The 16,691-nt window shown below is 41.8% G+C and overlaps 1 protein-coding gene across 2 annotated transcripts in view; it reads right to left on the bottom strand.

The window, feature by feature from the left end:
- The window catches only part of nmi (N-myc (and STAT) interactor), a 58,075-nt gene that overhangs the window by 24,683 nt on the left and 16,701 nt on the right, over window positions 1-16,691 (bottom strand). For both annotated transcript variants that reach the window (XM_063048576.1, XM_063048577.1), the window contains exons 4-6: window positions 15,266-15,415; window positions 4,339-4,455; window positions 2,013-2,187 (exon numbers count right to left, since the gene is read on the bottom strand). In XM_063048576.1, coding sequence (XP_062904646.1) covers window positions 2,013-2,187; window positions 4,339-4,455; window positions 15,266-15,415 — 442 coding nt within the window. The remainder of the gene's footprint in view (window positions 1-2,012; window positions 2,188-4,338; window positions 4,456-15,265; window positions 15,416-16,691) is intronic.

Here is a 16,691-nt window from a genome sequence, read left to right as displayed (position 1 = left end):
ACAAAAGGTGTTTACAAGGTGATACTTGCCAAAGGGGGTGTTACTAAGTACTGCCATGCAGGGTGCCCAAACTTTTGCTTCGAGCCCTTTTCCTTTTTTGTTATTTTGAAACAGTAAAAGATGGAAATAAAGAAGTTTTCTTGCTTAAACTATTAAAGAAATGTGTCATCTTTAACTTTATGCCTTTTGGAAATCAGGTCATCTTTTACTCGCTTAGCTATTCACAGCAACAGAAATTTTGACCAGGGGTGCCCAAGCTTTTGCATGCTACTGTACATATGATAAATAAATGAATCTGAATCAGCACCAAAGCTGAAAATTACCTTCGACAGAAACCTTACTGAAAAAGTTGGGATACTGAACAAATATGTAAATATGTAGGCTCCAAGAGTAGCACTTCACAGAATGAAAAAGCAATAGACTCATATCATAGAAAACTACAGCACAGAAACAAGCCCTTTGGCCTGTCTAGTCTATGGCACCAATTTAAATCAATAAAGGAACAAAGAATGGCAAATTTGTATAGGAAATGTAGAAACATTTAAAAATATGTATGACTGTCTGGTTTGGGTTTCTTCAGAAGTTAATTCTGTTAATAAATTTTCTATTATTTCTCTTCTTGGTTCTTCAATTCCTCTATCCTTAAGTAATTTAACTGATAATTATGTAGTTAAACATTCTTTGAGGATTTGGTTACAATTTAGAAAATTCTTTGGGTTATTTGATTTTTCACTAAGTCCCATTTTTTCTAATTATTTTTTTAAACCTTCTTTGACTGATGTAGTTTTTAAAAGAGTGGAATAGATTAGGTATTAAATGTTTTCAGGATCTGTTTGTTGGAGATAGTCTTTCCTGATCTGATCAACTATCTATTAAATATAATCTTCGTAAAGCTCACTTTTTAGGATATTTACATATTAGAGACTTTATATATTTCCTAAATGTCTATTTAAGAATTTAATTGATACAATTTTTACTCTGAAACCTTTTCATAATGGATCAATTTCTAATATTTATAGTATGTTGTTGGCAATGAGAAACATTCCATTAGACAAAATTAAAAACCTCTGGGAACAAGACCTACAGATTTCAATTGATGAGGATACTTGGAATGAAATTTTTGAACTTGTTCACACCTCTTCGTTATGTGCGCGTCACTCTCTTTTACAATTAAAAGTGGTTCATAGAGCCTACATGACTAAAGACAAGCTCTCTCGTTTCTACTCAGATTTTTCTCCATACTGTAATAGGTGTAATGTCAAAGAGGCCTCTCTAATTCGTATGTTTTGGTCCTGCCCGCAGCTTGATAAATTTTGCAAAGAAGTATTTCAAACTTTCTCAGAGCTTTTTAAAGTAAATTTTAAACCCAACCCTCTGACTGCCTTGTTTGGCATTGTTGGAGGAAATGATTTTACTTTTAAGCTGAATGATTTGCATATTTTGGCTTTTATTTCTCTTTTAGCCAGAAGAGTTTTGTTGCTTAAATGGAAAGATGGTGCTCCGCCTGCTCATGCCCACTGGTTGATTGATGTTATGTCATGTTTAAATCGAGAGAAGATTAGGTGTTCTATTTCTATACCTAGACAAGATTGTTTTGGACCTTTTTGGAACTACTTTCACAATCTTCGACTTGTTCAGCAATGATGATGGCTATTATATGTTTGAATTTACAACTACATGTCCAAGATTTGTTTCTTTTCTTTTAACCAAACAGCTGTTTTTTTCTCTTTTTTTTGTTATGGGGTTTTGATTTTACTTTAGATTAGAATAAAATATACCTTTTCAATATTATGGTTAATTTATTATACATAGATATGGGCATTTCAACCTTGTTTCTGTTTCCATAATATTAAAATGTAGTTTGTATTCGTCTGTGCAAGTAATTAATAAAAATATTGAAAAAGAAAAATATATATTATTCCTCACAATAAAATGGTAATCAGATCCTTCTAGAAAATGTTTTCTGACTTGCAATACATTATGTCTGTAGAATTGTAGGTTTCCATGGTTACCTTGCTCCTCTTCAAATGTGATTAAGGCCTGTCCATTCTGAAGGAGCACAGACATTTTCGGAATGATGGTATAGATGCCTTTTGTATACAGGAACTCATCCGTCTCTTGATCTACTGGCACATTTTGTTTGGACTTGACAAACTTCATGTCCTTCTGTGGTAACTTAACCTTAAACTGTAGACAGCAAATACCAGTTTGAAAAGTGAAAATCTCAGCAAGGGAAAGAAAAAGATCACCAGTATTTCTAACACTAGTTTTGTTTGCATATAATAATAAATTATAATACTCACATTTACAGCTGGAAGTAGATATGAGGATAGAAATTTAATCTTTCTGCAGAAAACAGCAACTAAACCAGACATTTGCTCAAAACAGACAACAGTACTCTTGCATATCCTAATGGCAGTCATAACACTTGAGGCCTAATGAGGGCTATCATAATAAATAGCTAGTAACACAAAATCAGGACAGGCAGGAATGATTGCACCTGGTCCAAGGCATTTTAAATGTAATTCGAGAATGGATTCAAATTTTGCTCCTCAAAATACCCTACTGTTTGATTCTTAATAATAGTTTAGAAAGAGAATACTAGCTTTACAAAATTTTAAGAGGCTTAAGCAAGGCAAAAGGCAATGATTTTTCTCCTTCTGCAAAAACGTCAGTATCCAATTTGCACAGATTGAGAGAATTGATAAAAGGGAACTGAGTAGAGTCAATAGGCAGGACACCTGAAAGTGTATTTCAAGAGTCTTAACCTGTGGGGATAAGTGGGATTAATCCAAAGTCTATTTTTAGACAGTACATGGGATATTAGGCAAGTCAACCTCCTGTAATATAATGTTAAATAGTTGGGTGATAATAAAACTGTTACAATGATTCACTCAGAAAATATAATTTTTGGTTTATTTATGGAAGTAAATAACTGCCAATGAGGATAACAACTATCTTCAAGTAATAATTTAAGCCTAAGTGTCATTGTTACAGAGCAGAGGTTCCCAACCTGGCGTCTACAGACCCCTCACTTAATGATATTGGTCCACGGCATAAAAACGGGAACCCCTGTTGTAGAGCACTACAACACAGCAAACAGTCCCTTCAGCCCATCTAGGCCGTGATGAACTGTTATCCCATGGACTGGCATCTGGACCAGAGATCCAGCAAGCTGTTTTGTTTGTATGTACAGTCAGATGACAGTTAACTGGAACTGGAACTTAAAACCAGTCGCTTCGGGCAGATGTGGCTCATCAGCTGTGGTTGGCAGTTCATCTAGAAGGAAAACTCTGATCTCAAACCTCCCCTATCCTGCAGCTATAGCCACTCATGGGGAAGGCTTCAGGAATAAACCCAGAGGGAAAAATCCAGAGCTGGAGAACCTAAGGCAGTTCTACATTTGAGTTCAACTCTGACTAGCAACTCCTGTGACGCTGCTGAGGCCAAACTGTATCGGTCTCTGCCGTTCCTTTGAGTTCATCAGATGCATGGAGAGGGTGATCTTGCTACACAAGCAACAGCTTGCTCTCCACATCATACTCCCCAGGCCTGCTTATCTAGACAGCTAGGATATAACATCCCTGGTCGACCCTGACCGACAGAGGCCTCACTCAGTGCAAATAATAATTAACTATTACTGAGAACATAAGTTGCAGAATTCTTGAAAGTGAGCTTATAGGTAGTGACACACAAAAAAAATGCTGGTGAATGCAGCAGGTCAAGCAGCATCTATAGGAAGAGGTACAGCCGACATTTCGGGCCGGGACCCTTTGTCAGGAGGTTATGAAGTCAGTTTAGCATTGAGCTGAGGTTCTGAACTGACAATGACAAGATTTTGCTTGAACAATCAGAATTTATTGAAGAATGATATCATTTTGCTTTCCCCATTAATAGAAAAGACAACTGTTACGTGGGAGTTAGTTTACTTGTTGGTCAAAAGCCACTTCCACCGTGCAATTCTTTCCCATTGGTTGCAGTGTGCGCCACAGCACAAGGATCCAGTTTCAATCAGCTCAGGGATGTAAGAATAGCACATGATGGAGGCTTGGTGTCTTTCCTTTGACCCCAGGGTCTCCTCCACACTGAGGTTGTGACCACTGCTGAAGGACCCCTGGGAAGGTATGCTCCAGACTTAGGCAGCCCTTGTGCACTCCTAGCTAAGTATCCGTTTGTTGAATATTTAATTTTGTAATTTGTGTAAGTTGGGGGAAACTTAGATGTTTGGTCAAATACTTTACGGTTTATAAGTAAATGATTAACATACTTATTTGTAGTCAGTGTCTACTCCCTCACTCACCAAACCCATGAATCTGCTTCCACCTTACAGCAACTTACCTTGAACTTATCGCAAAGAGAGTCGCAGAGATCTTGCTCACGTTGAAGTTCATTTTCAAGTTGAATTAGCTCAACTTTTAGTTTGTCATATTTTTGCAACTTGTCGCGGATCATCCCCTGTCAAAAGAAGCATTGATTTATAGGTGCAATATCTATAATTAAAAAAATTCCCCAGCACTCTTTAAAATCAGTCTCTTACGAACATGATTGCCAAACCATGCCGGTCTTTATCATTGTGACAGTATCAGTGAAACAAACTAAAATTCATGGGAAAGGTCTTTCAAGGACTGGCAAGCAGCCCCATCTCAGAGGAGTGACCAGTTCCCAGCAGGAAATTTCTGACGTTGACCAAGTTTGCCAAATACCTTTCTAAGACTTTTCTAAATTTGGATCTCTAGCAATGCTCTTTTCTTTTAATTTTCCTAACATTAGATCTGAATTAGGAATAGATACCCATTCAGAGTGGGAGGGGGAGAAAAATGGCCTGTATGTTTTTTCAATGTTTTGTTTAAAGGACTAAAGAGTGAATTTCTATATCATCTGATCGTTTACCAAATACAGCAAATTTATACATTCAGATTCATTTATCATATGTATATCAGAACATACAGTGAAATATGTCATCTGTGAACCAACCAACAGTCCCCAAGATGTGCTGGAGCAGCCACAAGTGTCTCCGGTTTAAGATGGTACTGGTGAAGCGCAGTGACGACTTGCTGGCAGCAAACAAAGCTACTAACTATTCTATTAATCACACCTTTTCTGAAAAAACAAGCCTGTAACTTCCCTTCTGGAGTTGACCTTTTCAACTGCCTGCACTAACTGGCATTTTTGCAGAGTGAACTGAAGTCTCGAAGGTGCAGGACGGTTGTGGTGTGGTGTGGCGTGTATGGGCTGAAGCAAGGCAGCCGTGCCCAGGCTAGAGAACAGCTAAGGTGGGGAAAGCTAAGATGAGTCAGTGGGGCCCAGGCCCAGGCCCGAGAGTGAGGAATAAGCTGATAATTGACCAGTTTAAGTGCCAGGTGGTCCTCCTGCAACTCCCAGGCCTGACAGCATATCGAAGCAGCAAGGTCCGGATCCGAGAGCAAAGAACAACCCGCTGTTTGGCTGCTTTAAGCACTGGGCAAGATTGGAAAGGTCAAGGAGTTGGGGCCGAATGAGAGGCATGGGGATACTATTCTTCAAGTTCATGTTGGGAACTATTGGAGTAATGTGGGAGGCTAAATGTGCACATGTTAGACTGGAAATATAATGGGCAATTAAACTGACAGGCAACTAGAGGCTCTGAATGACACTTCAAACTGAATGGAAGTGTTCTGCAAAATAGTCAGCTCATTTTTTTGTTTTTCTGGAGACTGGAACTAGAGGTTATAGGTTTAGGGTGAAAGGTGAAACATTCAAGAGAATGTTGAGAAAATTAATTTTCTCAGAGGTTGGTGCGAATATGGAATGAGCTGCCAGCAGCAGTGGTAAATGTGGGTTAAGTTTGTGACATTTAAGAGAAAATTGGACAAGAGGTGTTTAGAGGGCTATGGTCTGGATGCAGCTTGTTGGTCTATGAGGTTTACTCGTCTCTGCGCTGAACTGAGGTTGTGGCCTGCAACTGGTGGGCTCCTGGATCGACTATGACTAGCTTTGTGGCCGTGGACTCACTTTTGTGAACCCCAGTTCTGAATGTTAATTGCTTATTTTTATTCCTTGCACAATTAGCTTTTTTCCTGCAAGTTGGGTGTCTGACGGTCTTCTTTATTTTAATGGGTTCTATTATGTTTCTTTGTTTTGTGGCTGCCTGTAAGGAGACAAATCTCACGGTTCTATAATATATACATACTCTGATAATAAATTTAATGTGAACTTTGAACTGTTGTCATACATTCTGGCCCCAACATGGCATGATCACAGTGCTCACAGAACAATACAAAGGACAACAAAACGGAAGATACCAACAACAACAGCAAAACGAGCTGATTTACTGAAAACACCACGTAAGAGATTGAAAAGATCATTCACACAGAAACATGTATTTTCAGCCAGCAACCCAGGTCTCCCTATTACAAACTCTGATAACACCCTGTTCCACCATTGGGTTGACAGAACAGGGGTTGCAGCAGACTGCTGATTAGACAAGGAGGATTGGCTTTGGGAATCTTTAACATGGTAGATTCTGCAGATGCTGGAAATCCAAAGCAACACGCATTGCATGCTGGAGGAACTCAGCAGATCAGATAGCATTTTTGGAAAGGAATTAAGAAACTATGTTTTGAGCCAAGACCTTTTATCGGGACTGAAACTTTGACTCTATTCCTTTCCAGAGATGCTGCCTGACCTGCTGGGTTCCTTCAGCATTTTGCGTGTGCTGGCCTTGGGAATCTTCAGCATAGACCATGGATCTCATGAGGTTTCTGGTCAGTAAGTCAGTAAGGAAGCTTTCTAGTGATTACCAATCCACAGATGATAAATCACTATACTTGCATTTTAAATAAGGTTGGATTGATTAATTATCTGTTCCTCAACCTCATCTACAGATGGGGATACTGTCCTGCAAAGTGTATCAGATGGGCAACTGGAGGCTATTCTTGATAGGAGTGGTCCGGTGAGACCCCAGTGATCCACAATCCAGACAGAGACCTAGTGGTGTTCACCTTTCTTCATTGTGCAGAAACAGAAAAATCTGCTTCAGCATCAAGAAATGACTCCAGCTGCCAGCCTGAAACATTTATCTGGACCGTAAACTCCTCTGTAGCACTAGAATAGGAGGTTGGGGAGGTTAAGAAATCAATCCCTGTGAGTAATACTCCTTTTAGGTCTTATCTGGGTTTAAGCACTGGGTATACAAAGTCTATATCTAGGCTCAGGAAACATAGAGGTGCAATTAGTGGGTCTTAACCCATCGCATGGTTCCCTTCCCCCTCCCTCTGGTTACTCTGTTTAATCTCATGTAGTAAAATGTTGAAATTACCCATGGTACATTTGTTGCAAGAAAGTAAATTGGATAATAGTGACTTCCCCACACTGGTGTCATTTGGATGGAGTGGACAGAGAACCCTTCTTCTTTCAACTTCAAGTTAAATAATCATTCAGCCATATGACTACAGACAAACAAAGCAGCATTACTCCGAGGCTAAGGTGCAAAACATTGTACCATCAGTCACACACAGCACAAGACATGTATAAGATATCAGTAAAGTACAGTCACACAATAAGTATATAGCTTAAGACCCTGAGTCCATGAACGTTGCAGCGGTCTGCATTCAAACAAAATACAGATTATCTTCTGCCTAGCAAATACAGGGGGCAGCACTAAATCCAGCTTGGACTATGCACCATAACGCCTCCTGTGGAGCACACCGATTCCGACGCCTCTCTCCTGGGTGGCTGTAAACAGGCGACACGGTGGCTTGGGGCCTAGTCCTTACTACAAACGAGATCATGCAGCTTTCGTGCCATCCGCCAATAAATCAGTGAACTGAACTTGCATTGTTCCACATTACCAACGTCCAACAGAGTCATGGAATGACAAGAAAAGCAACTAAGACGATCACTTGCTGTTAGACTGCACACCGTCTTTGTGCACCGATTTCTCCGATGCAGGCAGCATCATGGCCCACACCAAGTCCAGCTCCTTCAGTTTCTCAACCATCTCTGATGGGGTAGACCTGCAGTATTTTACATTCTTACTGTCCAGCAGGGTCTTGTGATCATAAAACTTGCGTTTATAAAAAGACAATAACACCTTTGGTTGATCCTGTAGAAGCCGCTGCAATCAAACACATCGCCATTTTACCAGAAGCAGTTTTGAGCAGGGACAGAAAAATCTATTCCAGCATTATTATCTGCAGGGGACAGAGGGCGATACATTGTACACCTCAGATTTACCCAGCCTTGATTTTGCTTTTTTGTACCTTGGCTCCTAAAGTTTTGAAAGCAGGTGAGTGAGAAGAATGAAATCCATTTAAGGCAAATCCGTGTAAATTTCTCAGCAAGTCGTTGTCCTATTTGGGGGGGGGGGTGCTGTGTAGCTTATTCTGCCTGTTGAATGTTGCTTTGTCATGATTGGTTAGTTTGGAAACTGCAGCTACTTTTCCCATTTTAGCAGCCTGATGTTCAGTTTCAAATGTTCCGGGTATAAAATAGCATGTGGAAGGGGCTTGCTCTCTCTTCCTTACTTCAGGACATGTGGTGCACATAGCCACTGGTTGAAAGGTTCAAAGGTGTATGTTTCTTGAATATTCAACTTTGTAGTGTCTGTATTTTGGGGAACATGTATGTTTGGTCAAACTTTTACTGTTTGTAAATAACTTATTAATATTCTTACTCACAGTCAGTGTTTACTGTCTCACTTGCCAGACCCGCGAACATGATTCGTTACATTTTGGTGCGGCGAGTACAATATGGCTATTTGAGCAGAAATGCATTTCTTTAAAAAGTTATTTAAAAAAGGTGGGCCCTCTGTTTGAGGGATGCAGAGTCCCAGGGTGGACAGATACTCGTGACGGCATTGGAAGTCTTGCTAACCTTCTGATGGGTTACGGGATGCTGGTAGATTGTTCAGACCAGGTAGATTTCGCTGGGGTTGAAATAGGACACCACATTGTTCCTAATCTTAGATCACTGGGTTTTCCCAGGAGAAAGTATAGCTGGTGGGATGCTTTCTGGCTGTTTGCAGCAATTCTAAGACATCAGTATAAAACGATAGTGAGTCTTAAGAATGAATTGGAAAATCCAAGTCAGCGCTGTATTATTCTGCAAGAATTATTGTTGATGGCTCAGACTCAAGTGGATAATAATATAGAGCAAGCTCATTAACTAATTAAGCTACAGCACTTAGACACTGCGCACCAATCTGGTTGTCAGCCCGACCCTGTTAAAGTTTGGGCCCTGATGAGGTGGGGCGATGATCCTACTGTGGGGCTGGGAGATGGGGATATCTGGCTGGATGATGAAAATGAGGGCAAGAGGGTAGCGTGGACCCTTTGGGTAATCCTCGAATGATAACCCTTTCCCCTGCGTATCCTAAACAGTACAGGTTAGGCCAGTGGCCACGCATTTCCACACCTGCCGTGGGGGTCATCTTCCTCTCAGGAGGGGGACGGGGAGGAGATACAGGAATGTGTGGGGGATGGTACAATGGGCACCTTCGAGACAACAGAGTTCAGGGAATTCTCCACTGAGGAATTAGTGAGTTTAGGGCAAGGTACAGGCAAAAGGGTTCCAAGGTTGTCAAGCCGAGGAGTGGTAGTGGGGACAAGCTCCCACTACCTAAAAGTGCTCCTCATGGCATGCGCCTCAAATAGCCTCTGACAACCAAGTCCAACTCCTGGCCTTCTCGTGTGGCTTAGCCTCTAAGCCCAGCGGAACTGTTTCTACTGACAGGGGAAGGGGCAAAGGCGGGTCCTGGCGCCTTAAAACCAGTGCTTTGGATAGATAGAGCTCATCAGCCTGGGAAGGCAGTCCATCTAAGAGAGGGAAAACTCTGATTTCAAAGCTCCGCTGCCTTGCAGCCATACCCACTCATGGGAAAGGCTTCGGGAGTAAACCCTGAGGACAAATCCGGAGCTGGATTCCCTAAGGCAGTCCGACGTTGCCTTCAACCTCGTTCTAGCAACTCCTGCGACGACACCAGTGCCAAGCTGTATCGGCCTTTGCCCTTCCCTTGGAAAACATCGGTGTCGTGGAGAGGGGAGACTTGCTGCATGGGCAACTGCCCGTCTTCCATACAACCTTGCCCAGGCCTGCACCCTGGAACTTTCCAGGCCATGGTCTCGCGAGACTAACAGATGCCACCACAGACAAAAGCCTTGAGTGTGTTTGGTTGTGTGGTTATTAACGATATGGGATGAAGGGTGTACAGGAGTGATCCTACCTAACAGAGGGATGGATGCTCTAGGGAGCCTATCATCGCAACACACGATCAATAATACCCTGAGAACACTGCTCGCTTCCCCTGAGCATAATGCATCACTATGGGTTCAAGTAACGGCAGTAGTTAAACTTAGGTATCCCACTCTCACTGAATGGAATTTAAAACCCCAAGCAGAATGGAGCACAGTGGGGGGGGGGGGGGGGAAACACTAAAGTTCTATGCCAGTGGGCGCTTATCATGGAGTTATCCTGAGATAGTGGTTACCCACCAGAGAATATTGAATTAACTTCTGGAATGATAGGATATGTGGTTACAGCAGCAGCTTCTCAAATAAAAGGGGTAGTACTGCCTTTAATAGCATCAGCTGCAGCCCAGTCTGCAAGTACAATGATTCAATTATTACAAGGCTTAGAATATGTAGAAGAGGGTGCCCGTAGCCAGGTATGGGGGCAGATGGGGAGTGGGGGATCCCACATATCCCATAAAGAAATGTTTTTAGCAGGTAAATGGGGCTCCCACCTCCACCCTCAATGTAATGTGGAAGAGGTACTGTCTGGGGAAGCCAGAGGAGGTTATTGATGGAGAAGGGTCATTCTTCAAGCTCTCTCCAATAAAGGCTCCTTTTGTTCTCTGACAGGTTCCTTGCATTTATTTAGGATTCTCTATATCCCGCACTGGCGGCATTACAAAGGGTTGTGCTTGACCTTCACCAGCAGTGGGAATCAAGGGTGCAGGGAGTGGTTAGTACCTTCATGCCACATTGTCATGTGGGGGGGGGGTCATTCGACCTCAATCCCTCTTCTCTATAAATAGTATTTGAATGATTTGAATGTGGAGAAATATGTGAGAGAGTGCGAATGTGTTGGGTCCTGCCTGATTGCTATTTCCTTCTCAGTTTTTCTCTGATAAGTGTGCTATTTCTTGGTGAGATATTAACTGTCTGTTTTAAGTTTTTGCAGTTCTATGTTAAGTTTTACAGAGGAGTATAGCCTGGGCTTTGTGTCTTGTGATCTAATCTGTTACTTTGTTTCTTGTGTTTGTTTAGTCAGTTTCTTGTTTTATTGTGTCTTAATCCATTACTATGTTACCCTTTTGCAATTAGTTTTAGGGTTAACCCACATTTTACACTGGCCATATGAAATTTGAGCTGATGGGGTAGAAATTTGGGTAACTTTATTCCGGTTATAAGATAGCCACATTTCAGAAGGAATTGAGCATTTGGGGAGCAACTCCAGTAGGACCGTTAAGCGATTTCTAAATACTAATCAGGAGTGAGTGCATTTGTATCTTCCTGCATTACCACATGGCAAAGTGCTGAATGCTGACTTGTGGTGGGAGATCCTGTGACACATTCCTGGGGATGGCATTTGAATTTGCACATTGGACCAATGTGTCAGACTGCTGAATTTGAATAAGGACTCCTTTAATACATCGCAGAAGGGATGGCACTGGTATTGATTCATTTAACAAGGAAAAAGTACTGTTTGGGGAATTATCTGGCTTCTTGGGTTTTGGCTTTCTGTTTTGGGGGAGCTGGGAAGGAGTAGTCTATTCCAGCCAACCTTGCCCCACAATACAGTAACAGCCATAAGGGCCTTGAGCCTTAGTAGCCCTGGTGAAGTGAGTGCTTTAAGGACTGGATTAGTATTTAGAAATCGCATAACAGTCCTACTGGAGTTGCTCCCCAAATGCTCAATTCCTTCTGAAATGTGGCTATCTTATAACCGGAATAAAGTTACCCAAATTTCTACCCCATCAACTCAAATTTCATATGGCCAGTGTAAAATGTGGGTTAACCCTAAAACTAATTGCAAAAGGGTAACATAGTAATGGATTAAGACACAATAAAACAAGAAACTGACTAAACAAACACAAGAAACAAAGTATTTCTATATGTACCATTTGTTTATCTGGAAGGTCCTGACTCTTAAAATGATCTTGTCACCGGACAGAGTGTTGATATAAGTGGTAATGTTAAGGACAGGTACAAGCTGCAAGGTAAATGGCAAGCCTGAGCAGGATCAGTACTTTGGGATGGCTGTGTCTATGTCAAATGGTGTTGTGAAGGTGGGTGCATGTTGGATGTTGAATGGCATTTACTGGAGATATAGTTCCGAGGCCTACCTGTGGCTCCCAAAGGATAGTGTAGTTGATATGTGGTGCTGTATGCATGCCACCACAGTGCCCTGCATGAGTACCTTGCCCACGCTGGTCAGTAAGAGGGCTATTACAAAGGAAGGACGTTTTGTATGATAGCCTTTCTCAGCATGGTATGGCCAGACTGTCCCAGGAACTGATTTTGATGGCCTTAGATTACCTGCTCACAAAGGAGGGTGGAACTTGTTCTGTTATTGACCAAGAATGCTGCACTTACTTTCTAGATGAGTCGGGTGACATCACTCACCTGATTGATCACATCTGAGAGTCAGTGTATAAAATTAAGTGGGGAATCAATTCATTACTCCCTGGGATGGGGATGATGGCCTTTTGGGGCACAGGGAGGCTGGTGACTGCTGTAGGACACTGGGGGTGACTATTGGATTGACAGTACTGGGTATTGTACTTCTATGTTTTATATGTAACCTATGGAGTTCATGGGACTCATACTAGTTCGAGGGTTGGAACACCATATTCGTAACTTTCGAGGGGTGGCATGTTGTGTGGGAGCGTGGCTTATTTCACCGTTCGAACGTTGCTTTGTTGTGATTGATTAGTTTGGAAACTGCAGCTGCTCTTCCCATTGGTTAACCACCTGGTGTCCAGTTTCAAATATCCCAGGTATAAAACAGCACATAGAAGAGGCTTGCTCTCTCGTCCTTTATTTAAGGCAAGTAGTGCACCTAGCCATTGGGATGGTATGCTCTGCATGCGCTTTTAGCCAAGCATGTTCATCAAATGTATGTTTGTTGAATATCCAGCTTTGTAGTGTCTGTAACTTGTGGGAACATGAATGTTTGGTCAAATTTTTACTACTTGTAAATAAAATGATGACTATTCTTACTCGCAGTCTGTGTTTCCTGTCTCACGCACCAGACCCGTGAACCTGAATCAACCGTACAGTCATTTTAGTGATCCCTCAATAAATTGATTGCTTTTCATGTCTGTTGGACATCCATCTGAGCAGAAAATTCATACCTCCAACCTTTGTCTGTATGTTTCTCCCACGCACACTCCTCAGAGGTAGTGGACGTGGTCTGATTTCAAAATTTTAGAGAAGTTTGGATAAGTACATGGGCAGCAGGGATTGTGAAGGGCTATGGTCCAGGGGCAGGTCAATGGGACAAGGTAGAAAAATACAAACAACAGGAATTCTGCAGATGCTGGAAATTCAAGCAATACACATCAAAGTTGCTGGTGAACGCAGCAGGCCAGGCAGCATCTCTAGGAAGAGGTGCAGTCGACGTTTCAGGCCGAGACCCTTCGTCAGGACTAACTGAAGGAAGAGTTAGTAAGAGATTTGAAAGTGGGAGGGGGGGGAGGGGGAGATCCAAAATGATAGGAGAAGACAGGAGGGGGAGGGATGGAGCCAAGAGCTGGACGGGTGATTGGCAAAGGGGATACGAGAGGATCATGGGACAGGAGGTCCGGGGAGAAAGACAAGGGTGGGGGGAACCCAGAGGATGGGCAAGGGGTACAGTCAGAGGGACAGAGGGAGAAAAAGGAGAGTGAGAGAAAGAATGTGTGTATAAAAATATATAACAGATGGGGTACGAGGGGGAGGTGGGGCATTAGCGGAAGTTAGAGAAGTCGATGTTCATGCTAATGCCCCACCTCCCCCCGTACCCCATCTGTTATTTATTTTTATACACACATTCTTTCTCTCACTCTCCTTTTTCTCCCTCTGTCCCTCTGACTGTACCCCTTGCCCATCCTCTGGGTTCCCCCCACCCTTGTCTTTCTCCCCGGACCTCCTGTCCCATGATCCTCTCGTATCCCCTTTGCCAATCACCCGTCCAGCTCTTGGCTCCATCCCTCCCCCTCCTGTCTTCTCCTATCATTTTGGATCTCCCCCTCCCCCTCCCCCTCCCCCTCCCACTTTCAAATCTCTTACTAACTCTTCCTTCAGTTAGTCCTGACGAAGGGTCTCGGCCTGAAACGTCGACTGCACCTCTTCCTAGAGATGCTGCCTGGCCTGCTGCGTTCACCAGCAACTTTGATATGTAGAAAAATAGTTCATCACAGACTAGATTGGCTAAATGATTTGTTTCTATGCCTTAGTGCTCTATTCCTGGGTGCTTTGTTTCGGTATTACAAAATCAGAATCAACATCCCAGTAAAATCTCCTGGACTTTGCATTGGGCCAAGGATTTATGCTTCCAGTGATCCAGACAGAGCTAATTCGGAATATAACAGGCATGTTGTCCTATTACTGCAAATAATCCATGCTGCTGATGGATTTCAACTGGAATCAATAACTTGAACGCTTCTCCTATACCTTCATTACCCACAAATCTATGTAACAATCCTTTCAATTTAAGTACCATTTTCCCAGACCTTTATGTTTATAGGCAATATCTAGCTCATTACATGAGGAGTTATGAGAGAACTAAGTGAAATTATAAATATCCCTGCCTTTATCCTTATAATTAATGATGAAGCAACTGAAGATAATTTGACCCCAAGCAATTCTGCAGACGCTGGAAATCCAAAGAAACAAAAGATGCTTTGGTCTAGGAACTACTTAAAGAACAATGCCATGAAAGACTTGACTTCCAACAACCAAAAGCATCTTCACCTGCTTGGGATGATTCCTGAAAGTGAAGAGGAGCCTAGGAGAGACTTCAAACTTTGAATAATCAGGTGCTTATTTTTACCTTGAGGCTGTGCTGGAAAAAAAAAGTCCCATTCAGAAATCACTACTTACTTTAAAGCAACATGCACAAATTGCTACAGGAACTCAAGCAGGTCAGGCAGTACCTCAGACTTGAAGAGGGGTCTCAGGCCAAAACTCCGACTGTTTACTCTTTTCCATAGATGCTGCCTGTCCTGCTGAGTTCCTCCAGCATTTTGTGTGTGTTGCTTCAGATTTCCAAAATCTGTAGATATTTTCATGTTTATACTTACCTTAAAGTATTGCTCTGCCTTCTGAAGATTGCTCTTGTTGTTTTCCTGTTCAGTTTTTAGCTTATTTTCAGCCTCCTTTTTCTTCTCAATTGCATCCAACTTTTGACAAATTAGATCTGACTTTTCCCTTTCCAGCTTATCTAGTTGCTTCTGTGCAAATTGATAAAATACAATGGAAAAATACTAAATCTATTACAGTTATTTTGGAAAGCTACATTGAAACACAATATTATAAACTTCAAAGCCAAACGACCCATTTAAATACATAAAATAATCCTTATAAATAATTGTTGCCCTCTTTATTTACTAACTGAAGAATAGTTCACCCCATAATATACAAACACGAAAAGTTCTGCAGACACTGGAAATCCAAAGAAACACACGCACAGAACGTTGGAGGAATTCATCAGGCCAGGCAGGATCAATGGAAAAGAGTAAACAGTCAACTTTTTGGGCCAAGACCCTTCTTCATGACCCCAAAATATAGGCTGACGAGTAAGTACATGATCACTTGGGCTGTTGTTTCTCGAGAGATGATCAAATAGGGACTGAAAATGTGGGAGACACTCAGCAGAAGATGCATCCAGTGGCTATAAAGACCAAATAAAACCTAACAGAGGTTGGCTGAAATAAGCTAAACCAGCAGAAATATACAGTACTGTGCACAAGTCTTGGGGGCACAGTTTGAAGTGTGTATATTTTAATGCTACGAGAATAATGGCTAGGGGTGATGAACTTAGAGCTAGGTTAGGACATGGAACTACGATGTTGTAGCCATTACTGAAACTTGGCTGAGGGGGCGCGGACTGAGAAGGGGAGGGAGGGGGCATGAGAGGGGGAGGGAGGAGAGGAAAGGATTGTTAGCCACTGATGCAACAGAACATTTAAAGGATTTGCTTAAAAATTTAAAAATTGGCAAGAAATTCTCAGAATGGGATAGATTTCAATTCGTGCACAAGAGATTTCTGATTTATGTTGGTATGCAGTCAACAGTGACAAACCAAGTTTGCAAATAAACTGCAAGTTTTCCAGAGCAAATTTAACATGAAATCTTGTCAGCCATATTGAATTATAAGGAAAGAGTTTAAAGTGATTTTTCCTTTTTACATGTTGAAATAAAAATCAAAGTCTCTAAGACAAACTGGTGTTAGCTTGTAGTGGGATTGTTTTGAGAAAGTATGGGAGAATTAGTCCACAGCAATGTTTTGAGAATGTAAAGTGAGTACAAGTTTACAGCCATAATAATTGATAATGGTGAAAAACATATTCATCTAGGAAAGATGAGATTATTGTGCAAATATAGTGTAAGGGGTTTGAAGGGTATAAAAAAAGGGCAATTCCCTTGTGCAAACAGAGTAGGACGATGAGGGAAAAAGAGAGAAGGGGAGAAGCCTCTCTTCAGACTAGTGTTAGAGAAGATAGGGAC

The sequence above is a fragment of the Mobula hypostoma genome, chromosome 5, assembly GCF_963921235.1.
Source record: "Mobula hypostoma chromosome 5, sMobHyp1.1, whole genome shotgun sequence".
Taxonomy (NCBI): domain Eukaryota; kingdom Metazoa; phylum Chordata; class Chondrichthyes; order Myliobatiformes; family Myliobatidae; genus Mobula; species Mobula hypostoma.
This window is presented reverse-complemented; position numbering and strand designations above follow the sequence as displayed.